Source organism: Brachyistius frenatus, unplaced genomic scaffold (assembly GCF_029030835.1).
Source record: "Brachyistius frenatus isolate BFR_SWC_R1_liver_20210118 unplaced genomic scaffold, ASM2903083v1 Contig_9, whole genome shotgun sequence".
Classification (NCBI taxonomy): domain Eukaryota; kingdom Metazoa; phylum Chordata; class Actinopteri; family Embiotocidae; genus Brachyistius; species Brachyistius frenatus.
In genome coordinates, this window is record NW_027210608.1 from 7,212,781 (window position 1) to 7,240,619 (window position 27,839).

General features: G+C 40.4%; 2 protein-coding genes across 2 annotated transcripts in view; both read right to left on the bottom strand.

Annotated features, from left to right (window-relative positions):
• The window catches only part of LOC138616316 (transmembrane protein 266-like), a 48,778-nt gene extending 28,606 nt beyond the window's left edge, over positions 1 to 20,172 (bottom strand). Inside the window, exons 1-3 of the mRNA XM_069690538.1 lie at positions 19,333 to 20,172; positions 18,482 to 18,616; positions 6,563 to 6,754 (exon numbers count right to left, since the gene is read on the bottom strand). Of these exons, the coding sequence (XP_069546639.1) occupies positions 6,563 to 6,754; positions 18,482 to 18,495 (206 nt within the window). The 5' untranslated portion in view covers positions 18,496 to 18,616; positions 19,333 to 20,172. The remainder of the gene's footprint in view (positions 1 to 6,562; positions 6,755 to 18,481; positions 18,617 to 19,332) is intronic.
• Positions 20,173 to 20,586: 414 nt separating this feature from the next.
• Positions 20,587 to 27,748, bottom strand: fbxo22 (F-box protein 22). Its single transcript, XM_069690540.1, has 7 exons — positions 27,543 to 27,748; positions 27,073 to 27,205; positions 26,275 to 26,362; positions 24,782 to 24,880; positions 23,057 to 23,209; positions 22,758 to 22,923; positions 20,587 to 22,289 (listed from the first exon to the last, which is right to left on the bottom strand). Exons 1-7 carry the CDS (start codon positions 27,671 to 27,673, stop codon positions 21,896 to 21,898), a joined length of 1,164 nt encoding a protein of 387 aa, XP_069546641.1. The 5' UTR covers positions 27,674 to 27,748; the 3' UTR covers positions 20,587 to 21,895.
• Between the last annotated feature and the right edge of the window lie 91 nt (positions 27,749 to 27,839).

The window sequence follows — 27,839 nt, forward strand, 5'->3', positions numbered from 1 at the left end:
TTTTAAAATATGGCACTTCAAAGTTTTATTCTAATAATGAAAAAAATAAAACGATCAGATGTTGCTGGCTTACTTGAAAAGTAAGGAAATCTATTTTGAAGATTTAGTTAAATTCTTATGATTCCTCACATTATCCTCAGGGACTATTTAATTGCCTGTTGAAACCATCAGCGCAACTGCAGATGAGGACCTGCCCTCCAGATCCTCCTCCCTGATGTTCTTTATTACACGCAGGGTTTTTTTTCTTTCCTGACAAAGTCACACACCAGCAGCAGCCTACATGAACACCAGCTGAAATGCACCAAAAGAACCCTTCAACCTAAAAAAGAGAAGTGAGCAAACAAACAAAAGCAGCTTGATGACTAGGGGGAGAGTGGGCAGCCATGAAAGTGCTGAACACAAGCCCACGCCACCTTGGTCCTCCCAGCATTTTTCCTAGACAGGAAGATGGATGGGCCCAACTCTAATAATAACTACACTCCACTTACCATGGCGCCAAAACTGCTAACACTGCAACTGCCCCCTGATGCTAGCTAGAACAACCACCTCCCACAATGTCGCCCACTTCTCTCCTGATAGGAACATTCTGTTAGGCAACAATACAGTAAACGGGTGCTGGAAATCTCCAACCTGTCCACCTCTCCTCACCCTCACCACAGGACCACGAACCTGGAAGCTCCTGCAGGCTTGTGAAGGTGCCTCTGGCAGTTTTGGTCAGTGTGACGTGCTCACAAGTGCGTCAGGCGTGATTTTGTGCTTTCTGGCGTTTCATTTAGTTGTAGTGCAGATTGGTATTCAGGATGGGAAGGTGTACTTTGTGTGAAAATTGAGGGTAAAAAAAAGATGGAAGAAGATGAGACAGTGAATGTGAACAGAAGTGAGGAAGAAACTGAGAGAACCAAGAACACAGAGAAAAGTCGGGAGAGGCAGAAATATGTAGAAAGGTGGTGAAAGAGAGAGAAAGAAGAGCCTATCTAAATGTGCAGAGGCATCAATGAAGGAGCACTATTGTTCCTAATGAGGTGTGACAGCCCAGTATAAACTGGAATATGAAGTGAACCATGATTACAGAGGATTAGATAACAACCACTACACAGTGCAGTGAGAGAAAGCTTTTCAGGCCTGGCCTTGTTTCCTCTCTCTTTCTCAGTGTATAAATCCTCTATGTGCTGTGTTGCTGTTCATGCATGCAAATATATACGTGTGGGGAAGGGAGGGTGAGAGAGAGCAAAAGAATGAGGGGTTGTGTGTGAGTGACTGCTTTGCCGTTATGTGAAGTGAGGGCAGCGCACTATACGAGAGATAGCAGTAAGGTCAGCTCCACCTTCACAATGCTACAGGCTAAGATATGCGAACATGCCTGACAGTAGGTGCTTCATCACACAGTGGCAGCTTGACACAGAAGCTTTTTCTCTTGATTAATCCCCTCTGCTTGCTTTCTGCTAGGAAACACGCCGCAACTTTACAGTAGAGGAGAACCATAATAACACAAAGCTCTGATCATTTAGCAACAAATCTGTAAATCTGAGGGAGAAAAACAGCAAGTGACTCGTCTCTTCCTCCTGCAGCATGTAAATATATGATTATTCTTCGTGCAGTTTTTCTTTGAATTTCAATTTCAGGGACTCGTCAGTATAACTGATTAGTTTGATAACTTTAATATACACTACAAGCTGGAACATTTAGATTGATGTAAACCGTTTCTTTTAAAGAGAAAACATATCGGTTTAGTTTGCATATTTTTCATTTGCACCCACTTTCTTTTTTGGAAGGAGTCGATGAGAAAAGTTTTGCTGACAGCAACACATTCCCAAACTACCAGTGAAAATAACTTCCACCCCTCACCCAATGAGCCGTCTCCATGTTGATGAAACACCTCCGCCGTGGTTGTGACATTCTCACATTCAGGAGCGCTCGTTTTGCCAAACATCCCTACAGAGCATGCCTCCACATTTCCCATGCACAGCTTTCTTCATGATGCTCCTTCACTATCTCAGAAAACCAATGAGCCAGCTAATGCAGGCTCGACGTTGAGGGGTGCGTGGGGGTGTGGTGGGGCAATCCACTTTCCCAGGTAGAGTCAGCGGAGCAGCCAGTAGATTCCACTCCCACATACATTTTCATTTTGATGGCTGTGGATTGCCATCCCACTGCCTCTGTCTTGCCTCCTCTCAACTTCACTTCATCATTCCACACACCCAGAAAAAAATGGTTCATTTCCTCTGCCCCATTTCCCTAAAGGTGAGTTTAGCAATCGGTCACTCTGCTAGATGCACTCCAGCTTTTTCACATTTGCATTCTGAAAGCGAACAGATATGAGCCCAATGGTGCTACATACTGTTATGACCCAAACAAAGTCAACTCACAGGTAGGTGATGTGAAAGCGGTGATTTAAAAAGCCGTCCCACCGCCGCAGGACACCCTCATAAAACATGATGATGGTGCACAGGCGCGGTGTTTGTGAATGTCATTTAAGAAAGCTAATGGCCGCTGTCTGTTTGAGAGGTAGATCGATACGGTAATGAGGAGACGGAGGCACAGACGTAATCACTGAAGGCCCAGCGGTGCTGAAATCCACAGAATAAAATAGAATTTGGTCCTGGAGGACGGCAGGCTGAGTGACATATTCGTGAGGCACGCTTGCAACATCTCACCGATTCTAATGATGCAACCTTAATGTCAGAAGATGCCTCTACATTTTTGTTAACAGTGCTTATTGTCACTACTTTACTGTGCTGTATATTCTGTCTAAACATCTCAGGTTGGCAATACCATTTCATTTGACACACCAGCTATAAACAGCAGGGGTTCGTGATTTTTCAGCTTTCTTATGCAAGAGGTACATCCTAATAAAACGTACCAATAAAAAGGTCACACACAAGAACTGGCAGTAGTGATTAATGTGAAGGATTAGTCTAGCGTTTAAGGTATAGTAAAGATGTAACATGAACATTACTGAAGCTCATGCCTTGTGGATTTAAATGGAATTTCATTAAAGCTAAAAGAAAGAATGAGGACTTTTACAACTCCGACCGGCAGCATTTTTACAGGCAGATATTTTTGCACTAATGAATTGAATATGAAATAGTGACCCCATCACACTAGGCACACTTTGAGTAAATTGAGCTCACCGGTAAAATAACATTCACCACAGTGTTTGCTAAATCTGCTGTTACAGCCTCTTACAGTGAGGGCTTGTCGAGTTTTGCAGCCTTTGGACCAGAAGGAGAATTTTAGCCTCTTGCCCTCAGACCCACGTGAACAGATTGGTGCTCTTATTTTGTGATTCCTCAACAGCAGCAGGGCTGTGACCTAGTTATTGAAGTTTAACAAACACCTTACAGGTATTTCACTTCCAGGTTGCACTACAATAGGAAATGCTTCATTTATATTTCATCGCTGTACACCAAAGTGTTTCCCAACAACACAACCCTTAGACAGAGAGCACTTGGCATCAAAGCACGTACACAGCAAACATTGACACATCTATGCATAATGTAGATGGATGGAGATACATGCTACCACTAACCCTGATACAGAAAAGGACACAGAAGGGTTGTACTGGTTGTAAAACCAGCGCAGTGTGAGTGTCGACACGGCACTACCTACTATTGACGGAGCGTCTGTGAAATCCATCTGTTTCTGGCTATGACTGGCCAACTGAAGGGAACCAATGGAGTGAGACCTGATTTGGTGTCAAACGGAGTACTTGGATTAGGTAGCGTGTATGGATTTGGTGTGTGTGTTGGATCCTGTACTACAGCTTATGGTGTTTATGTGCATCCTAGGGAGAGCTCACACTAAGAGCCAGGTTTGAGTCACAGTTGCTGGAGAGAACGAAGAGGACAGTGAGCAGGTTTTGCACAGTGAAAAAAAACTGTTAATATTGTGAGTAATCAAAAGGACAGCTGTGATGTGACCTCATATCCATATGCCAAACCAACATTTCACGCAATCATGTTAAAGCGGAAAAAACAAAGGCTGTAATCAGCAGTTTGTAAATATAATATGCTTTTGACTGAAATTACTGTGCAGACAGTGTGTAATTATTACAGCACTTTCTCTTCTCCATTTATGTATTTTTTTTTAATAATTTTATATCATGGTGCTTTATTATAATCTTGAACTTGAAGTTTACAGGAGTTGCATATGGAGAGGAGGCTGATGTAAAAGCTCAGCATGCAAACAATTCCCAGTCATAGATAAATTAAAGTGAGAGCAAAGTAATGAGGCCTGGATACATGAAAATAATTTTTTGAAAATCATTAAAGAACAGAGTGTGAAAATTTGTCAGTTTTAAATCATTTCAAACATCAAAATAATTAGATGTTGCAGTACAACCTTAAACAGCCTGCTTTTCATCAACTGTTTGACATCTAATAAAGTCACGAATGTGACAGCATGTACAGTTAGACAGTACAAAAGACTTACAACCGGCTTCTGGCTCATGCACTGTAAAATGTCACTTACAACAACGACTCATACCGTCAGCAGGCAGGGGGGAGGAGGGCGGATATTTAGTCTGAAATGATAATTGATCTCAGTTAACTTATAGACGCTGAACAACCCAGAGGTTGTCAGTTAATGATAAATGGACGTAATACTGAGCAATAGGGACAGCAAGTCAAGGACTTGGGGAGGGAGACTTGACACATGATGGATGATAATCTTGCACCCTATGTGGCATTTATGCAAGCCTGATGGGGCGTGTTTGTATGTATAAATGTGAGTTTTCATCTGTGGAGAAATAGGGGCTGCTGCTTGATGTAAGCTGTAAAAATGTATATTATAGATAACAGCTTGCTCTACAATCATAATTTTCAGGGGAGATATTGCTCATGTCAAGAACATGTTGATATCGCTCCAAATTTGCACTGCAGGCACATGCATGAAATACAGGACACATAAATATAGACATAAATTCTCAACTGCATATATGTATGGAAGTATGTCAAATGTGTCACAATCCAACTTTACAAAACCTGCAGCACAAAAATGAACAGAAGGTTCACTAAACGGGAGGAAGTTACGAAATATTTGCAACAAAGGTAGTTTGTAAAAGACTGGAAATGATATAACATATTATGTATAAAAATATATATATGTATATTGCACATTTAAAATGAATTCATCAAAGTTAAAGCTCTTCATGCCGAGATACCCAGACTTTTAGTTCTTAGGTCAAACTCTGTCTTTGGTTCGAGTTTTCCGACTTGGATCTTGTTCATATCTTTCTGACTCCACGTCCCAAATTTGTTGCACGAGCCATATGGTGCAAAAATGTTGACACCATCAAGGTTAATTAAAGTCTTTTTACAGGCTGAATAGTACTCTATCCTTAACATGTCTGTTCTTGTTACTTGTATAATGTAAAAATGTTCAAATCTGCACTCAGGCTCCACCAGAGAAGAAGACAATATGGCACTGACAGTTTCAGCATATATTCCCACTATATTTGGTCTCCTTACAGCTGACACATTCGATGTATGATACTCATCCACCCCTCGAACCCTTCCAGCTACTGTCTTAAAATTTTCCACAAAGACCAATACGAGCAGTGCACTGCTGTCTCTGACTTTCTTCTGAACCCTGTCACTGCTGACAATGGAAAGATCAGTGAAGTTTGCTTTGCATTAGTCAGGTGCCTAATTCACTCCCTATCAGGAGAATCTGAAAGGTGGGCACCTCACCTCCATAGGAGAGCTGCATGTTTCAATATGACAGGTAAGAATGAACGGCTCACCACTGCTGCCACTTGCTGTTAAGTCTGATGTTTTGGTCAGTGTAATCACCTCAGGGCGCAGACGATGAGCTCTGAATACTAATACATTTCACCCAATCTTTTTTCGCACAATGCATGTAAGTACTTACTCTCTCGATTCAGGGGTGTGCTGTTTCCTTTATATATATATATATATATACCTGCCACACACAAAAGAAGTGGATCTAATAAATTCATCTGAGGTTTTTCCAGATTCATGCCAGAATGAGTGAAGTCATGTTTTGTTTTATTAACACTATGATGTGTCTTTAGTAACAACATAACAGGGGAAGAATAAATTTAAAGAGAAAGAGGAGAATCATTTGAAGCTACTGGAAGTACGAGAAAGGATACTTTATGAGTAAGACAAAAATAAATCAGTCATCAAAATCTGGACAGTTTTTTTTAACATACACAAGACAAATTCAATGCATCTGGGTGATAATTATCTACTCTGGAAGGAAGTAACGTTCGATTGGGTGTTTCCGTATTGTGATGTGTTTAGTTGTATTTATAGGCTTTTTAAGTCCTTTACAAACCAGTGTTCCTAAAATGAAGGAATCTGTTGGCTCAACACCGACTGTCAGAGTGTAATTCAAGAAAAGTCACCAATTAAAAATGTCACCACTGCGTCACTTACACACCTCCCTGTTGCCAAACTGTTCGCAGAAGTAAATCTCACCCAGAATTCACCAAAAATCGGTTTTAAACCAATCACGTGTGTTTCTCACAGATTGCCACAAAGGCAAAAAAGAAACAACAAACTCATATATCACACAGGACAACACAAGTTTCACTCACCCTTCCCTGTTTTCGTCTTCATCTGCGTTGGAGAGCAGCTGCGAGCCGGCCAGTGAGAGATCCAGAGCTGCGAGGGGCAGATCTCTGTAGCCAAAACTCACCAGCTGGACTGGAGGAGCCAAGCACTGGTTCTCGTCCTCCACCGGCTGGGAGATGATCTCCAGGTCTGACAGACCTGCCTGCTCCACATCCCTGGTTACATGCCAACACCAGCAGTGGACAGATCAAAGACATACAAACAGAGGAGACAGAAAGGAGAAAGACACGCATTACTTACAAAATTACCACATTTCTCCGGTGTTTACAGAAACATTATGTCGAACCAGTGATATTAATTAAAATGGTACATAGGTCATGTCTGTAATGCTAAGATAGCAGAGCAGAAGAAATGAACAGAGGTTTGGCGAGGAAGTACTGTATATATGTAGTACAAAAGAGGTGCAGATGAAAAAAATACACTTTAATTATTCAGTCCAGCAACTTCACTAAGAACACATTCTTATTTACAGTGATGGCCTCGGGGAGCAAACACAGGGTCAGCACACAAACACCCACTCAGCAGCAAGGAAGTACCAAGCACTCTGAAAGTCCTCCAGTGCTGAAGACCAGAGGAGCTGCGGTGCAGTGCCTTGCTCAAAAGGACGCAGACAGTAATGATGATTTTTCCATCTGTCTGAAAATGTGCCCTTCTGTCCGCAAACCTTCAGTAGACGACACAATCTAAACAATGAAGATAAGAAGAACAACCTGCACTAATAACGAGAAACAAACTGAGCAGCTGAATACTAAGAGGTGAATTCTCCCCGATGTACATTCATTTTACTGTTAACGTTGGAGGCTGTGTTGTCATGATATATTTCTACAAAATTACATTTACAACTCTAAATGTTCCTTTGTATTACGCTTTAGATTGCCGTTACTGCCAGATCAACCCTATAACAATGAATGGCTTTCTTTATTCCAAATAGATTCTATCCTCATTATTTTGATAAAAAAAAAAATAATAATTATTGCAACGCCAGCCTTAATCAAAGTTTGTCATGTCAATCATCACATTTTTAAAACTGAAATTACAGTATCACAGTATCTCTCCAAGTTATGCTACTCAGGAAATAAAACTAACTGGGCTACTAAGTGACTTATGGCAACAGCCACTCAGAAAGAAAGAAAGCACATTTGTAGCTAGGTAATTCAATTACAATAGTAGTTAGTCTTTTGGAAAATTGTAATCAAAGTGTAAATGTTCTATAAAACAGCTGTGATATCATTTGCAAGAGATGAAAACATTTAGAGTTACACATTTATTAAATATGAAATAGTTTTGCTGTAACATAACATATTAATGTTGATGTGATTTATCTTGAGATGAGGTTCAGTAATGGACAGTGGTACCAAAGTAAAAGAAGATCCCTGTAAATCTCTATACAAAATGTATAGTAGTCAATTTTGACCCAGTTATGAAAAATTAGGGTAACCATAACCAAAAAATACATTTGAAAAATGGCAGTAAGGGGATATAAAAACTGATAATTTTGAGGAATTTCTGCACTATGAAATGCGGAACTATTTTTAACACAAAAATGTTACACAAAAAATGATAAGAAGCCTGGTTATGAGTTGACCTTTTAGTTCATTAATGTTATGGTAAATTAAGTAATAAATAAATGAAGGTATGGAGAAGCCACTGCTCTTATTAGTATTTTACATTGATTAGGTCTGCAATGAGGTTTTTGAACAATCTGACAGGGCAGTGCTTACACTTTCCTCTGTGTTCATATCAGCATACCTGCACCTTCATCCACCAGAAAATTAAACCGTAATACACATGGAGGCTGCTCAGTTGCATTCCTGCAGCATGTGCCCACAAGCCCCAGTTGTGTAAAAGCTGGGCCATCTCAGTGGAGTGTGGAGGTGGAAACAAATGCTGAGTGCAGCTGCAGACTGACTGTGTGTGCCCTGTGGTGTGTATTTTTAGACCAGAGCAGATGCTGGTGTATCATGTCTGCTGTGACGTCATTGCCTCTCCCTTTGTCAGCTGAGTGGATCCCCACTCTCCTTCAAACGTCAAAGGAAGTCGGGCAAAAAGGTGGATGGGGAGGGGGAACTAGAGGAGGACTGGGAGACAAAAGGGGGACAAATATCAGGGGCTTTACAAGCAGGACAGGGGAGGGCTGAAACCAGAAGGAGGCGCAAGGAAAAGTGACAAGGGAGGAAAGACTACACAGGCTCAGGAGGAGGAAGTGAGAACAGGTAGCACATAAAAGTAAGAGTGAAGATAAATAGGCAGAGAGAAAAGGGTCAGGGAAGAAAGAGGAGGAGAGAAGGTGGGCCACAGGAGGAGGAAGACCTCTAAAGATTTTGGCCATCGTTTCTGATGGTCAAATTGTGTGTTACATTAGAAAGTTTGTCTACTAAACACAGAACAAATATTCAATTCGAAATTAGCAGCAAATCCATATGATAAGATCATAAACCCTTGAGTGTAACTGATTTTTACATAATATTCCAGGTTAATTTCTAAATTACATCATGGCTGAGACGCTCAAAAACACGTGATTGTACTTTTTCCTGCTATAGTCGTCTTCAAACTGCCGTGACAGAAAGCACAGAGTGAACACAAACGAGGAGGGACACACAATCTGACAGACAGGCATACCTTTAGCAAAGGACAGACAAGTAAACAGACAGGACAGATAGGTAGGCGGGCAGATAATCCCCCGCCCAGACCCCACACAGACCATGACCCCACATCCCACGGCACAACCTTGGTGTACTAAAATATACAGCGATAATGTCAACGCTAGAAGACCTTTGATGCAATCTGGAGTGACCTTAGCTGTTAGAGGGCATCCTAATCACTTTGAATGAGGGCAGAGAGTGTTTGGCAGGGTAGTAGACTGTAATGGGAATCATGATGAAGTCAACAAAGCCACCAAGGCCGATCTGATCTCCAGTCTGATTCACTGTGACCTTAAAACTGTGGGGTAAGCACCGAGCTAAATACAAAGTCCCAGTGGAAGTATATACAGTTTAAAAAAATTAACAAATAATACATCAATTTTTTTACTGCTTCAATCCAACGTTCCAAACAACATTTAACTGAACCATGAACATCTATTTTAAACATGAGTAGAATAGAAAACAAGTACAAGCCAAGTTTCTCATGGGCACCGCAATTAACGTGCAGTCAGACCACCACGGCATCACACCAAAATGTGTAAAACACCTGTCTCCACAGTGGAGGATACCGTGTCAGTGTCACGTTTTGCCTTGCCTGGGTGTACGTGCATTTATAGCCAGGATTGAAAAAGGAGGTCATGTGACGGTGGTCATGCAATGAAGTACAAAGAGTGATAAAGTCTGAGTAAGGAGGAAGTCGGGGTGGTTGGATGGAACAAACACGACTTTCACCTCGACAACTGGTGTTTGAGTCCGTGAGAAAGAAAAAGTCGATGTGGACTTCTTTTATGTAACATCTGTAAATTTCTGTAAGTTAATGTAATGTATTTTATTTACCTAACATATGTTAAGTAACTTATGTGAAATACATAACAATACTTATGTAAAATGACTTGTTTTAACCCAAATCATGATCATTTCCTAATTCCTAAGACATGGTTTTTGGCATTTTACTTTTCACGCCTATGTGAGACAAAACGTGACACTGACACAGTATCATCTAGTGGACTAAAGGATTTATTACACACTTCTATCATTGTTGCTGACAAAACCGAAGTTCAAAGTTTATTTAATTATGTGCCATGTGAACAAGGCCAGATCAGTTGGAATAAATGAAGCATTTGTCTGGCACCCATTCACCACTAAAATGCATGGGCTATGGGGTTCGGTCTAACTCTGTCTTCACTCAGCTGACTCATTAAAGCTGCCATAGATAAATGTGAACCTTCTGTCCTTTAAAGGGGGAATCCGATTTGAATGCATCAAAGTCTGTTTCCTGTTTTAGGGATTTCTTCTCCATATGTGTATGTATACATTGAAAAGATTTTTTTTTTTTTTTTTTTTTTTTAAATCTGTGGCTGTGAAGGCAGACAGGTGTGAGATTACCAGACCTCAATGCATCATTATACACTGTTAATATAATACACCCAAGTTGATCAATGGATCAGTGCTTCAATGGAAGTTTTATTGCTGTTCTATGAAGTAAAGCTTCATCTTGAATCATATTTTTCCTAATGCACAAACTGGAAAGTAAACATATAATGTCTAAATGCTATGGATCATAGAGCTGTTTGTCATTTATGTAAATTAAATTAAGAAGGCCATGTAAACCTCCAAAAGATATCACACAAGACGAATACAGCTCATGTTACTATTGTAACACATTAACCAGAAGTAAAGGTAAAAAAAAAAATCCCACCACTATATATTGTAACTCTAACTGGAAGCAAAAATAAAGCAGAGTGGCCTCGAATCATTTAACCTAATAAGTGAGCAAATGGAAAGTTTGTGAGCTGAACATCAACAGCCCACACAATAACTCACTGAATGAGTTACAGTTACTGTAAACAAGTGTATCATCAAAACACCATTTCAGGTGAGTACCCATGTGCTCAAAAAGACCGAGCTGCACCAAACTGTCACATGGATATCCTGACAAAACTCAATTAAAAAAAAAATAGAAGGATGTATTCATACTGTATATATTAACATGAGAACCACTTATGTTCACACTTTTGTGAAAGCAGTAAGCACCTGTCACTCAAAACAGAATATGATAAGGTTTTTCTAGCACTGACACAAATTATTTAAGGAATAAATACTGAATGTCTATTGAAAACCAGACCAAGCAAGGTTTTAACCGATGTTGCTGTATTTCTTTAGATGCAGGTAGTCAGTTTAACAACCAGTAAACCACAAATGTATACAAGTCCAGAGATATTTTCCAGCCTGTGGGAGGGGAAAAGTGAAAATTTGGTTTACTGGTTGAAAAGTTGGTTCAACAAAAAGGTACATTAGAACTAACAAGTAATTACAAAATGCCTGCCAGAATACATCACAGATTTATAGTGATGAGGATGTAAATTAAGGGTGGCAGATTTTGAAAAGAATAAAGGTGTTCTGGGTTTCTAAGAGTGGCCAATCATCTCTGCATGTACAGCATGAAAAAAGCACAACAGGGTTTTTCTGTTTTTCATTTTTTCAAGTGTTATTGCAGTCTAGTCTCAAGAGTCGCTGCCATCTTCCCAATTTGATGGGATTATTTCCCTCGGCAAGAGAGCCTTACATTTCTTTGAAGATACGTATTCTATATAGTCAAAAAGATAGTCACCAGAGGCTGTGATGCAGTTGACTCATGTACAATAATGAAATATGTATTATATGAGTGAAGCAAAGGGATATTAAATTTTTTTTTAAAGGAGAGTGCGAATACGAGGCAGCTATATCTTCTTGTCTGTTCAGAAAATGATGCAACTTCAGTAATGTGTAGGTACAGAACATACATGTATACAAATAAAATAATGAACACAATGAGAGCATAACACAGTAACACATGATGTAAGAAAGTTTGTGAATGTAAATCAGGTTTAAAGCTGACCTAAGAGATGACAGAGTCACTTTGGTTTTTTCCAAACTGGGGACCCTGAACTTTCAAAACCTCAACCTTGTTGTCTATAATCTTAAATTGGAACAAGCCAGGAGGTTTTTGCTAGAGGAATTTAGGCTTATACTTTGGTTTATATAGAAAGGAGAACATCTCTGACTTTCCAGTACAACATTACTATTACTGATTTTGTTGTAAAACCAGTGCTGCGCTAAAAGAATGACCAACCAACCAAGGAGATGCAATGTGCTGTATCTTCCACTACAGGAAATGTATGTCAGGATGGATGAGTACATTGCTGTACTGCAGACGTTGTCAGTGTGCCTGCTCTACGACAAACTCCTGTAAACTTATTTTACTTGCAGAAGATTTGATTCCCACTCTGAGACTGTGGATATGCAGTATTATTATGCCATGCTGTGTAGGCCTGATAGATGCTGTTTTCTCCACACTTCTCCTCCAAACAACATCTCATCCATACCACCTTTCATCCACAGCGCAGCAGCAGGTTTGGCTCTCCTCCCAAACAATCAGGACCGTACACATAACTACTCATGACAGACACAAGCTGTCCAGAGCCTGCCGGCCCACAAGCTTTGCCGCGATGTACCTGGTGCTCTGCCTGGCTGACGGTCAAGATATAAGGAAAAGGTGCTGACCCAGGCTGTGAATTTGTACAATGTTCAGCAACTTTCTAATCTAAGGCAATGAGATCAGTCAGGTATTTTGAGATATTTATGATGTTTTAGTCACTGTTCCTTTCTGCTACTATGTTCCAGTCAGACTTAAGACTTAATCTATAACAGTGTGCAGTATCTATCATCTTTATGACATTAATGTTGCATGGAAGTGTGAAAAAGCATACTGATTTAAAGAGTTGATTGTGAATCATAGGCCTGTACAGCTATAGTCAAATTAAACCTACAAGACTTACAATCAGTAAACACAAAAATCCTGAGAATGATGTGAATTTAGCTTCTTTGGATTCAAATGGTGCTTTTCAGCAGCTTTATTACAACTGATATAACAGATGTTAAAGACTTTACATATTAACATCCTTACAATGTCAATGAACCCAGAATCTCAAAAGAGAAATACACTTCTGTTTGCATCTAAATACAAAAATAAATGCATTTTTACTCTCTTTAATACAAATACTGACCTTTCTGTATTCCCTTAATGTTCTTATCTAACAGAAAGTGGCAAATTATGAAAACATTATTTCATGGAAAGACTAACTAGACTGCAAGTGCAGAAGAGCACCCACAGGAAAGAAGTGATATTCAGGGAAGCAAGTTTCCCTAAGGGCGGTAGATAAAATTAAATAGCGGACTATAGTGTTGTGGGCCAGGAAAGGTCATTATGTGACAAAAGTTGCTCAAGGGATTTCACTGACCAGAACAGAAGGTCATGTAAGTAACTGTGGGCCAGTGGCACCGCGGAGTGTTCTTCCTCAGATGAGTGGAAGCGTCTCGCACGTGACCCTCCTAACCCCACGAAATAAGAGACTTACAGGCAGCCAAGGGATAAGGGAAAGGAATCATTTTATTTTGTTTGCTAATTAGCAAATGCAAGCATGTAAATACACCAAACTAAGGAAGCATGGCAGAATTGACAGTAAGCAAAATGACGCAAAGCATAAAACTTAGCCGTAAACGTGGCTTTACTTGTGACTAATAAGACTTGTTTCAATATTTTGAATGGATTTTAAAACCTATCCTTTGTTTCTTGATGAGCTTCTTTTCTGCGACCCTCTCAAAAAATAAACAAATCAAATTTATAGAAGCTTAGACACACTGGTGGCCGCTTGGTTTACGTACCATCTGTCTGCCTTAAAATCATCTTTGGACTCTCTGATTTCTTTTGACTTTGAGGTGCTTTAAAGTGAACTCAGTACTTTAATATCTTATTTAAACTTTTATTAGACACCATTCATAAATCATAAATTCCAACATCACTCTGCGTTATAAAAGTAAGATCTACTCTGCTTTGGATAAGAGCAACCACATAGTGCTATATCAGCAACGAGACAGTGTTGGGGGTACATTAGGTATTAGATGTGGTATGTGTATATGTGTGTACCTGGTAGTATACTGTGTAGTCGAGTGCAGTTTAAAATGTTGCCATTCAATGGGAATATGTGGAAATATGAAATAAGAAGTAACATATACACATATCAAGAAAATGAAACTACGAGTCATTATTTCCATCAAACATATAGTAGATGCTGCGCTGCCTTTCATCTCCCCTTGAAACGCCCAATGACAGCTCTGCAAATACACTTTCTGGCACACGAGAGAATATTTATCTACACACCGGCACATTTTATCCAGATCCACTCTCCACTCAGTTCAAGGTCCCCGTGGACTACAAGATCAACACACACATGTTAGTCTGGGTTGTTTGAGCACAACGCCTGAGGATCTAAAACACACCCAAACTTGGCCAGAACACTGAAGACAAAGCAGATGATCGCTGCTCCCACCAGCTGCTGTGGAGAACTTTTGAGAAGCTGGACATCATTGTGTATTAATGTCACATACTCATATGAGTTTGTACACTGCTGGTGGAAAAGTCTTCTACAAATTTCACAACTTCTCTCTTATAGTCAGACCTGATGATTATTCAGTTTGATGGCTAAATGTAATAAATGTGTTGAGAATAGTAGACATTGCACACAGTGTTTGTAGAGGCAACTTGAGCTAAAGATGTGTCTTCTTGCTTCTAAGAAAGTAAAAGTCTGAGTTGACCTAGGCGACTTCACTTGCAACCATTAAACCATGCTAAAACAGTAATACAAGCACCCATTGGTCTTTTTAAGGCAGCAACTTTGTTAAGAAAACTAGGTGTTTAACACAATGTTGATGTTGTAGCACCTGCCACTTCTACAGCATTTATAAATTGCCTCAGGTAATTTCCTAGAAAACCCAATTCAACTTGCAGACAAGCTTGCATAATTTCATGTCAGTGGATATTAATGAAGTCTGCTCGGCACATTAGCTCATTAATAATATTACAGATTAACCTATGATGAGTTGGCAAACTGCACAATGGACTGTTCTGGCCCTGGTGTGACCAGCCTCTTATCTGACCTTTACAGATACAAGCAGTAGAAGACACAGGAGACACAGAGACCCTTGTGGGGCAGGACTAAGACAGCAGACGTCTTCTTCATAATGGAGAGGTCCATGGACCTTTTTACACTGTGTCAGTGTCCAATAATAGATTATTTTAATTTCTACAGACACTTATGGGAGAATGGGTCTTGAAAGACTTAATGACTGAAAAAAACTGATTTCTGTAGACTTGTGAAAATGACTTTACTTGTGTCTTCAGCACTGCATAGGGCCAACATAAGGGACACTATAAGATTCAGGACACTTTGTGCATGTGTATTTGATTGTCGCTCATTGCATCTGGTTACGATGCAGGACAAATCCGTAGCAACAGCTGTTATCTCATTGAATTTTGAATGTTTAATTGAGTAAAGTGTGAGTGAATAATTTGAATTATGATGGTATTTCCAGAAATAATTTACTGGGGGGAGATTTCTTCCGCTGATAAGTCCAATTAGTTTGAAAAGGATGATAATATGGTGATATATTAGAAGCTGTAATGAGATGCAGTATAGGAACCCATTAATTTTGTTTGTAAAAAAAAATAGGAAAGGAAAAAAAGCTCCAACACTCAAAGATGAAGGTTTGCTGAAGAGTTCGTCATAACACACACTGAGCAAAGACTGTAACCGTAATATTATACTATCTGCCATTAACTCGCATACACATTCACAAGACTTAAATGGGAAAACTAAGTTGTAGGATTCATAAGAGATGCAATATAAAAAAGGTTTTCATTTAAAGCTCCCTCCAGATATGCAATTGTTCTCACAAATTGAGGAGCACTTTCCATAAAGAGTGCATTGATCCTGACATGTAAAATCAGTGGAGAAACACATTAATTTAACAAACTGACTGACAGATATCAGTGATTACTCAGGTAATATGTTTTAAAAACAGAGCAGCCCTGATGCATGTTTACAGTAATATCCTAATCCAGATTTGTTATTATCCATTAGTATTAAAAAAGTGTGTATATTACATCAGTATTTACGAGAGCAGCCAATTAGGCAGGATATCGGTCCACTCGTTGACAGCATTTCTCCCAAAAGGCAGAAAGACACCGTGTGCTCATCCACTCCTACCTTCTGAACAAAAGACGCAAAAGTGTCCAACCCCTCCAACCTCCCACTGCTAGTGCATAAAAAACAGTGTCAACAGCGACGTGGTGAGGAAGATGAATAGTCCCGTCCAGCAACGAGGACCCTTCCGAATTTTAAAGGAAAAATCCAAACTAAAATGCATTTTACTGTATGCGTTAGTACCATGAAGATACACATTTCATCTTAGATTTCTAAACATGAAAACATTTTCAAGGTACAAACCTAAAGTATGACTGAAGTTTAAACGCAAAAATCAAGTATATCCGCTCAACTACAGCACTTTACTATTTCCATTTTCTGCGACTGTTTGCTTGTATTCCACATATCATGTTTTCCTCAGCTACATTTGTCTGAGTCATAGTTACTTGCTACTTTTCAGATTTTGATTTTACATGAAAAAAAAAAACTGGTCTGTATGTGATGAAACCTCAACATACAAAGTATTGCTAAATATCAAACTATAGTAACTTTTATCTTTTTGGATTCTAAAACTTTATAAAAGAGCAATGTCCAAATGGGGCTAAAACCAAGATTATTGAAAGGTCCAAACAATAGGAAATGTATTTGTTATTCATAGCTCTCCCAGAAATAATCTCAAAACCTCACAGACTTATCTTGTGAATGATGTTACCTGAAGGAAACCACAAGACTAAACTGCCTATACTAGAGTTTAAGGTAAAATGTAGATAAAATGCTCCTTCCCAATTGATACATTAACAATCTATTAACGTAACAAAAAGTCACGAATTTCTGCAGAGTCATTTTACTTTTGATATTTTAATATAATTTTGTTGATAACTCTCGTACTTTTGCTGAAAGTTTTTACCGGCCGATTTGACAGGACACAGCTTTATGATCTGCTTCAATTCTACAGTTGTTGAACTAGAATTCAAACACGCTGAGAATATGTCAAGAGTCCTAATATAGAATAATGGCGGCCAATCTGCATAAAACAAAAGGTTTGTTTGTGTAACAGTACAAGTAATGTGTATGAATCCAGTCCCACTGCACTATTGCAGCCGAGGTGAAAAACGATATGTTCAAAAAATCTTATGCACAACTGGTTAAATGATAAAAGAGGAATTAAAATGAAACAATGATTTTTATACTGTGTATAAATGACACGCTCATCATTCTTCAACACGGAAAGCTTTTTTCAAGTGTACCTTCTAAATCAGACGAAAGCCACAGTCATCTGTTTTGGGATGCATTTGCCCTCAAACACAGCATGATGTGACATTGCTGCTGAGAGCCACTGAGCTGAGCTCTGTATGGGACCACAAGCAGAACTGGTTCTCTCATAAAAGCACAAATGGAGCAATGATTTAGGGCTATTCATCTAGGTCAAGAGAATAAATGCTGCTAGTTAAGATGAGACAAATTACAGTCATACAACGCCAGCAGAATCAGGAGTTGACAAAGAATAATGATTTTCAGTGTTCTCCCTTACATCTTACTTTGTCTTCACACATACATACACAGACTCACAAACATGCACACAAGCTACAGCATGTTCCCTCAGAAATGCATCAGCTGTTCTGCACAGATTGGAGAAGGGAGATTAAAAAGGGAAAGCTGGGAGAAAACTGGAGGTGGAGATGGTTTGTTGAAAAAAAAAAAAACGTGTTAATTTGTAATGGTCATGGGTAAAAGTAATCGATATTGTGGATGTTGTTCCACAAAAAGGATTAACATAGCGATCCCTGTTTGGGGCTGCAGAATAAACGCTCTATAGTCAGCATTGCTGTTTTGCATGAATCTGCATCTCGGCATGTGCCTGTGCATTCAGAGTGACGAGGGTCAGAGACACCTCAACGGGAGCCGTGTCTCAGTGACTAAAGGTCATTATTGTGAAAATGGAGACACGGAAATCTCGGAAACAGCAAAAGAGGGGAGACTCGGTGAAGAGAGAGAAAAACAGAAAACGAGGTGCATAATGGAAAAATATGTGAAACATGAAGAAAGAGGAAGGAATTTGTACAAAAATAGCTTATGTCCTACAGACAAAGTGTCGCTCTTGCATGATTTCTCTTTACTTTTCCATATGTGGAATTCCATTTTTTTCACACTGGTTTGTAATCCAAACAAGACAACAAGGAAGAAAAAAGGAGGGGAGATCAGTGGACACTGCACTTACTCAGCATTAGCCATGATGCCGGGTAATGGAGAGGAGAGATGTGGTGGTGGTTGTCACAAGGTTTCCACACACGTCTGCCTCTTTTAGTGCTGCAGTTCAACTTCTGACCTGAGAGATGCTGCTTTCATGTTGAATCTGGGAAGATTAATGCAAGTGCACAATTTATAAAGTAGTAATTATTACAATGGCACTACTTTATCAGGTCATCAGGTATGGCAAGTTAAAAATGCAGTTTCATACTATAGTCTTGCTTTAAATTATTCCTTTACGAAGGTTATAATGTTCAGATGTGTTGAAACTGTTATAGAAAGGAGGTGATTCAACTGTATGATTATTTAAGAGGCTGTTTGAAGTATTTTACCCACCACATTTTTACGAGTAAAAGTAAAATTGTACTTTGACATTAGGGACACTTTAGACCATAAAAAACAACAACTGGTAAAGCAAATGAAACTCCTTCACAATAGACAGTGAAAAATATCAGTACCGAATAAGTTAGAAATTCTTTTGAACAGTTGAAATCAAATGAAAATATTAACAAATGAGTAAGTGGACAAAATTGGGGAATACGCCTACAGTCACTAAACGACTTGTAACCCTAAAATAGAATAACTTTTGTAAACTTTTAATCGCAACCCTAACGCATTTAAGCTCTAAACATTTACCACTCCACAGAGTTGGGTGCATGTCAGACTTCCCACGCTCCTACCATCAGAGTAATAATAGCACCTGCGATAAAACTGCACTGATTTTCTTGCTGGTATCAGAGAAACTGAATGACAGTAGTGTGTACAACTACCGAGCCCCTCGCTGTACATAAATGAATTATTTATCTGGAGCAAAGGACCTACCTGTGTGAGATTTACATTGTTGACGGGTAATTGTGCCTCCCGCTGCCCCCTTGCTGATAGTACTGTCTCCCTCGGTGGTGATCAGAGTAAGTGAAGCAGCAGCAGGCTCGCAGTGTGTGTAGGCTGCAGCTATCCTTAGCACTTTGGCACTGGACGAGCACCACTGCTGCTGCTGCCGCTGCTTCCGCTGCTCCCACTTGCGCTGCTTGGATTTCAGTGCAAAACCAAAGAGGGGCTGGAGCTCAAATGCAAGAAGCATCGTCCCTCGGCAAGATCATATTAGCTTTTAAGTGTCATCAGAGCGATCAATAACGGCCCTTTAAGTACAGCCTCCTCCTGGCTGAGATTGTTGAGGGTTGATCCAGATCCAGGTTCCGCTCCCCAGCCGAGGGTTTCCCCGACGAGCGCAGCGGGGAACCCTGCGAGGGGAGCTGTCCAGGTGCTGAAACGAGCCCGACAAAGCCTCGGGTCTCTACCGACCCCCTTCCGCGGCAGCAGCTGGACAACGCGAGGCGAATTTCATCCAAAGGCCACCAAAACATTGACGTTTTTGTGCCGGAGACTGACAGTAGCAAATGAATCGTGTGACATTTGCATCGCTCCGGTCACGACATAGCAGTCTAAAAATGTTGGCCGTGCGGTGGACGTGTGTGTGTGTGTGTGTGTGTGTGTGTGTGTGTGTGTGTGTGTGTGTGTGTGTGTGTGTGTGTGTGTGTGTGTGTGTGTGTGTGTGTGAGAGAGAGAGAGAGAGAGAGAGAAAGCCTGTGAGTAAATTTACTCAGTCCCCGATTGAGAGCGGATTATCGCCAGATGATTTTATTAGCTTTACGCCTGGTTGGTCGTTCCTCTCCGTGTCATGAGCGTTTTCTATGGTTTCCCAAAATAACGATACTATGGGAATATAAATTGCCTTTACAGCAATTGGCTTAACCGTTTGTCATTCATCGGGATTAGCCAGTCGATGGTTAAAGCGCACATCAATCAATCTGAAGCGTCTCTTCCTCGATTTAAACACGCCTGGACATGGGTTACTGAAGATGTTATAGGCTGAAGCGCAGATTTCTGGGTGTGTGAAGAAAAAAAAAAAAAAATGAAAAGTGGTGATCTGAATTGACTGTAGTAGGCCTGTGGTTACAACCTGGGACGGCTGCTTAATGCCCAGTGGGCTCCGAGACTGCTTCTGAAGATGCTCCTGGAGTGGCATGAACTGTGGGGTTAAAGACATACAAGCACAAACAAGCACATAGCTCTATATCTGTATATTGAATGTAATTTATTGAGGAGATGAGCAGGACAGATATGATTTGGCACATGTAGAAAAGTGCGTCAATATCAAAACACAGTTTAGATTCTTCTTTAAAAAAAAAAAAACTATTAAGGGCATATAGGTGTGTTACAATACAACAAGGAAGACACTCTTTGCAACAGTTCTAGTTCATTTTTATAAAGCAAAATATTGGAACTTGCGACAATAATGGTTGCATTTTTTTACAGAAAAACTGAACTTAATAGCAATCATTTTTAACCTATAATAGCAACTACCTGAACAACAAACACAAAGCATATATTGGAAATTGCAGCTTTATGTTATCAAGATAAGGTGCCTGTAAAATTTTGACCGTTCTTTTTTTTTTTTTATGTGCAACTAAAAGGAACTCTTGCAATCTATGACTTTAGCAAATAATACTCACTGCTTATTGACTCTTTTATTTCCAGCCAATGACACCAACCACCAGAATTTTTAGAGGAGTTAATACTGAGCTGAGTGAGTTTTTGTCAGTCAGTGTCACAGACAACAGGACAGCCACTCCGTCTGTTTTTTCTTTTTCAGGCTCCAGGAACAAAGGAGAGGATGCAGGTAGAAGATATGACCCGACATGTGGCCAAGAAAAGAAAAATGCGCTGTAAAATTCTAACTAAATTCCGCTGTGCTCGGTTAAACTGGTAGATAAGATAGCACAGGAATCAATTTGAACAATTCCATTGGAAAGACAAAAGTGTAAAACCTACACAAGGAGGAGGAGCGTTCAGATCAAGACGACCTTGATATTGTGGAAGAAGGACCGCAGTCCTTTTACTTACGTGAAAAAAAAAAAAAGTGCCTTTGCTGAATCAAAAACCACAACAATAGCTTGAGAGACACAAGCATGTATAATTTACTCACCTGCAAAGGAAACAGACCGTGGGGGTGATGTCAGAGGGTAAGATATGCCTTGAATGTGTGCGAAATTTGGTGGAATGTATACAAATATATTGTACAAGTGTGGTATATCACATCTAAATTTTCAAATGTCTGGATTGTGCGAGACTCTCTCGTTTGAATATGAAGCTGCTTCACATTCACGATTTCCCAAATGTTGCCATTGAACTGATGGCTAAAGGGATCATTTTCCTGCTGTATAGAAAAGGTGACGGCGATATTCTGAGCCGTAATGTGAGTAACGCTTTCTACGTAATGTTTGTTGTTCCCGACTGCCGCTGCAAACGAGAGCATGATGGGTGTTTTTTTTGTTGTTGTTGTTGTTGTTTTTTATCCTGTTTGGTCATTGTTACCGCCGGACAGTCAGCCGAGATGGACCAGGGTCATGACAGTAGTGTACTCGTGCTGCAGGCTGTCCGTGTCGGTGTCGCACAGTGTGTAGTCATCTTTAATGATTCGATCGCAGCCAATCTCGCCGTTGCCAAACAGGCCAAAGAGCGGAGTGTTGGGGAACACCTTGTGAAAAGCATCTGCCTCTACATTGGTCTGGTTGTTGTAGTAGTTCTGGCCTCTCCCCACGCAGGCGAACATGAACCCCAGGGTGTTTTTCTCTGGAATTTTGGCTGCCTTTAGCCGCCGGATCGTGGCTTCGGCCGCCTTTGCGCTGCCGACGTCTTGGTCCAAGAGGACAGACGCCCCCTGCACCTTAGGGCCACTGAGGGCCAGGCCCACGACGCCGTACGCACCCTGGCTACAGCTACAGAGTGAGAGATGATGGAAAGTGTGAGCAGTGCAGAGTGTGTAGAAAAATGATGCTGATAATTCAGCTTATTTACCTGCCATTATTTATCAGTTATTAATCAGAGCCTATTTGGCAGTGAGACAAAGGGGACAAGTAACAAAAGAAGTACAGATGTCAAACTTCAAAATGAGTTTTGAAGTGCGCCAGTGAATATAATGTATTCTCTGGTGCTGTGGGGGACTAGAGTTCTCTTCAATGTCAACAGTCAATTTGACCTTTGTTGCCCTATTTTTCTACAATAGCCAAATATACGTTTGATGGAGCCACAGGTTTGGACCTGGGCGAACATGTGTTTGAGAAAACCACAAAATACTTTGACAACATTGTATTTGCAGGAAATTACTCGTTACATGTTTGTACCAATATATTTATCCCATGTTTGCCTAGAAATAGTCTTGATTACACTGCAGGAAATGAACTCACCAGTGTCTGGGAGGAGAGAAGAAACTTTCTACCAGCCCTCCAGCGATCAGAGCTTTGCTCTTGGCCAGCGGCTCTAGCACCTGGTTGATGAAGCGCGCTCCTCCAGGTTTATACGCCTCATAAACAAACATCAGGACCACACGCAGTTCTGGGTTGTCAACTAGTCCTGGAAAGAAAGCAAGCACATCAAATAAAAATGTAAGAATTTTTTTTTTTTTTAAACAAGGTGTGGGAGATTTTAATGGAGGCTTCGCCCTTTTCCTTTTAGATTATAAAATAACTTGTGAGCCTGCACTCACCTGCTTCTTTCAGGGCTGTCGAAGAGATGGTCTTCTTACAAAAGTGAAAGGGCTTGATGTGGACACCCTCAGTGTTGGGGAACATGATTGCGTAGCCAGCCTCCCCCTCCTGGTGCTCCTGGGGTGGGCTGGAGCAAGAGCCACTGGGCGTCACTGTATAGAGAGCCAATCATGAAGCGCCATAAAACAATATGTCATACTCGTTGCAGTTCCTTATCCACATTACTGGTCAAAGAATTTTTATTTCAGTGAAATATTATAAGCAGCTTTGGTCATTGATCCTTAACTCCAGTTAAAAGTGCACTGAAAGATTCTGGAGGAAAAAGTAAAGAAAATTGAGCGGAGCTGAGAAAGGACATGCAAGAGGAAACTCATGCACATTAAGAATGATGAATGTCAATGAGGCCAACACACCCCAGACCAGGCCATGTCTTCATGATTCTTGATATTCATTTTACATGAGCTATTGGGACAAGACAAGAAAACACCTTTAATATTTGCATTTCCATTGAAAAGTTGGAAGAATTGTATCTTGAGTTTGGTATACTGAATTTCTCAGCGTCACCACCTAGTGGCTATTAGAAGAGCTGCAGCTCAAAGATTATCCACTCAGCTGTGGTGAGAATTATTTTGAAACACTGAACCTCACAAAAATTGTATTAGCAAATGAGCTCCAAAAAAAGGAAACTCGATACACAACATGTGACTTCACATAAATAGTATAATCAAAGGCATTTAAAGTTTAGCAGATGGATGTGTAACCATGTACATGAGAAAACATCAGACTGTGCTGCCATAAATAGACAGAATCAGAAGACGGTCACCCGCATTCACCACCTTTAAAGTGTTCCTGAGCCAAGCGCCTGCCGTGCAACTGAATGTGTACATTGATGAAAACCTTCCATTGTGTACAAACTGCAAATATCAGAATACGCTGTCATTCATCCCCATGCTCCACTGTGTTACACATTATTTATAGAGGATTATGAGGAAATACTAGGCGTGTCATAAATAATCTTCTTATTACATATGTATAGCCTCTACCAACATGCAGAAATGATTCGTTGTACTCTGGGCTATTTGGCAGATCCATTACAATCTGGACATGTACACTCAGCCTTTTACCATCAGAGATTTCATTTAGTTGGATTAGATGAGCGTGATGACCTCGCGGTGACCCTTAGGTGCAATATCACAGATTGTGAGTGTTACCACAAACAGCCGAGGCAGCCATGAAGCCTGACAGACGATGGGAGCCTGATAAGCCATCATCTTGAGGAAAGACAACATGGCTGATGGAGAGTCACTTCTCCGGGGGCTTGTGATTATATGGAGAAATGGGGAGCACAGCACCAGGCAGACGAGGCAATCGATCAGAGGGAAAGGCAGGGAGATGCCGGCCGCCAGTGGTGCTTTCCAACTAGGCAGCAGCGGACGAGATTAATGTGTAGTCTCTGCTGAAAGGTGGACTATTCCTCTACGATATGCTCACAAAAGCCTGGTTAGTTCAAATTTTCAGAGCACCACAGTAGAATAACATGCTAAGGCCACATATGATACGTGTACCATCAAAGCTTTGAAGCTCATTTAACAAGCATTTGTATGTTGTGTTAAATGACATGGTTCCTTGTGTGCAGCTAACCGTGGTTTTATCTGGGTTGAGGTGGGGATTTTATTTCTCATGAATGAGGAAATACGACTGAGACAGAAAAGAGGAACACTCACAGACTATGCCAGGTGTAGCGATGCCCATGATGTCACAGCCTTTGGGGAAGAGCAGGTTCAGTTCTCCAACTGTGTCTGGACTGTGGCGACTCTTTTTTGCTTCAATGTAGTTGAGGAAAAATAAACATGTTAGAGAGAAAGGTCGCTGAAGCGTAATCCTGTGCAAAGGTTTTAGGGGTTTTCAAATGTTTAGAATATTGTACATGCAGTACAATCAAGGAGGCATTGGATTAATCCCCATTTCATTCTGCAGCTTGATAATAACCCCAAACATCAAGTCAAGGTCAGAAAGAATGTTCTTCAGCAACAAGGACAAGAAGTAATGCAGCAGTTTGTTTGGCTCCAATAGAGCCCTGATCTCAACATCGTTGAGTCAGGTTGGGATTACATGAAAGAGAAAAGAGACATTGGGCCTCATTCACCAATATCTTTTGAAGATTTTTCTTAAATTTGTTCTTAAGAAATGTCCGTAGAAAAAGTCGACGTGTTCTTAAACCCCGGATATGTTCGTAAGTTAAGAGCCTCAAACTAAACAGTTGGTGGCCAGTCAAATATCCATTGCTGGAAAATAACGTGAAAATATTAATGGAAATGTGACATCTGTCTTAGTATCATCCAGATGTTTTTATGGAGATGAATGGAAAAGATTCTGACAATTATGTCAAATAATTGCAATTAAGTGATTACATAATAAATGCCTGCCCAATCAGCAATGGCTTGCAGTTCCATAGTGAGTGCCCTTCAACAAAATTGCAAGTTGTGTTGTATTTGAGTCGTATCTTTTTTAAGTAACCACTTGAAGTCAGTGTAAAACACAGGCTGGTATTATGAATGGATCCTAGAGAACGCCCCTCCCCTTCAAATGGCCTGATGCCATCCACCTGGTTTAGGTGACCAAAGACAAAGACTAAAAATCATGTGAAAGGATGATGATATTGTTCTTAGCTCTCCTCTGTCCCGATTATAAGTGAATTTTATACCTTCTATCAAATGTGTGGAAGGCATACAAAGGTTTTCAATCCCTTGGAAAAAAAATTTACAGGGCAAGGTAAATGCAACGCTTTCTCGTACACACTTGCGATGCTGTTCATTTGGATAGAACATATCAGATCGATTTTGTTGGAAATGCTACAGGACATCAAAGCCACAAAGCTTTGGTTCGGGAAAAACAGCAACATAGGCCTTGCTTGAAAAAAATTTAGGTTTTATTTTTTTGTCAACAAAATAAGTAACAATAATAGATGTACTGGTACAGTATGGATGCCAAAGACGGCCTTACTTTCAGTTATTTTTACACTTTAAACTTCATACAGTGCTATTTTAGTAATCCCTTTTACTTAAGGATGGTGTTATACCACTACCCTCATGTCAGATATGTGTTTTCACCAAATCCAACTGTAATGTATGAGACAGATGTGCTTGTATGAGACATATTCTCTCCAATGAACACTGCAGAATAAAGTACCGAAGCACATTGTATATATGACACCAACCTTTACTCTGTCTGGAGGAATAAGGTTGTCCATTGAAGGCCTCACAGTCCACCATCGCCAGCACTGTTTTAGGCAGGAGAAATACTTTCTGGAAATAATCAGAAGCAAAGTGCACATTTTGTAACAACTTTAAAACATGCGTGAAGTTTCTGAACAGATCCATCATCTCCAACAATATACCAAATCATTCAAAACATTAACCCCTGGTTGGGTAGTCATTACAAACTGCAGCCACTTAATAGCTTTTTAAAGAATTTGGTCGCAGTTTGTAATGACTACCCAACCAGTAGGTTGAGTCATGTTTAATTGGTTGAACTTAAACCACCATTACATCAACTTATTGAGTGTCTGAAATCATCTGAAGGTTTTCATCCGAGGAATTTAACTCAAAGTCTTTAACATCACATTTACATCACATTTCATTCAGCTGACACTTTGATCCAAAGCGACTTACAATAAGTGCATTTCAACCATGAGGGTACAAAAACCCAGAACAACAAGAATCAAGAAAATACACTTTTCTTCAAGAAAGCCAAACTACAAAGTTTTATCAGTAAGTGTCATTTTTAAACGCTGCTAAAGTTTAATAGGAAACATTTACAATTGTGCTTGTAAGTTGGGCAATTCACCCTGTGATGCACGTAACTGTAGTTTATACCAAAACGTCGGCATGCTGTTTGCAATATTCAAAGTCTTATTCCCCCACAACGTGGAGGAACCTCCTTCACAAGGTCTGTCCGACATTTTAAATGTACAGCTTTCCTTTTGTATTCGCTCCTGTGAGTTCAGGTAGCTTACCTCCACTTCTTCAGTCAGCTTGCCGCAGAGGGCATGGACCTCCGACGTGGAGGGACCACAGGCGGACACCCAGGCCAGCTGCTGCTGAGTCCGGAGCACCCTGCGGGCACAGTTTCTCCACAGCCTGCACACGCTGAGGAGAAACAATTGTTTGTTTGTTTGTTTGTTTGTAAGGAAGGAAGGAAGGAAGGAAGACAGACAGACAGACAGAAAGAAAGAAAGAAACGCACATGCAGCGGAGTTAGCTCGTCTGCTCGCGCTTCCGTCAACAAAAACAAAAACAACAACAACACGACAGATTAAACCTCGATATCAGGCCAAGTGACCGTAATGACCGAAAGTCCTGCTGTTACTTCAGCTTCTTTGGTGTCTCGTTACTTTTTGTTGTTGTTGTTGTTGTTTTTGAGAAATAGCTAAGCCCATTCACGACAGCTAAATGAAGTGTTTAGCATACAAACATTTTTCGTTACCTCGCGATCCGGAGAAGAGATTTGGTCGGTATGAACGTCAGAATCCTCTCAACCACTTCCGCGACATTACTGAGTACGTATGCAGCCTTACTGTCTTGGAAAGAATCAACAGAATCTTGATTTTCACTCATGTTTCACTTGTCGTCTCGGGAGTTTCCAGCACGGCTGTCCAACTACGAGCTCTCACCTCTGAACTTTCACCTCTGAACTTTCGCCGCTGCCGAGGCGCCTGCAGGCGACACTGCTCCCCCTACGGTGAGGAGGAGCTACAGCAGCTAAGCTGCCCCCCCCCATATT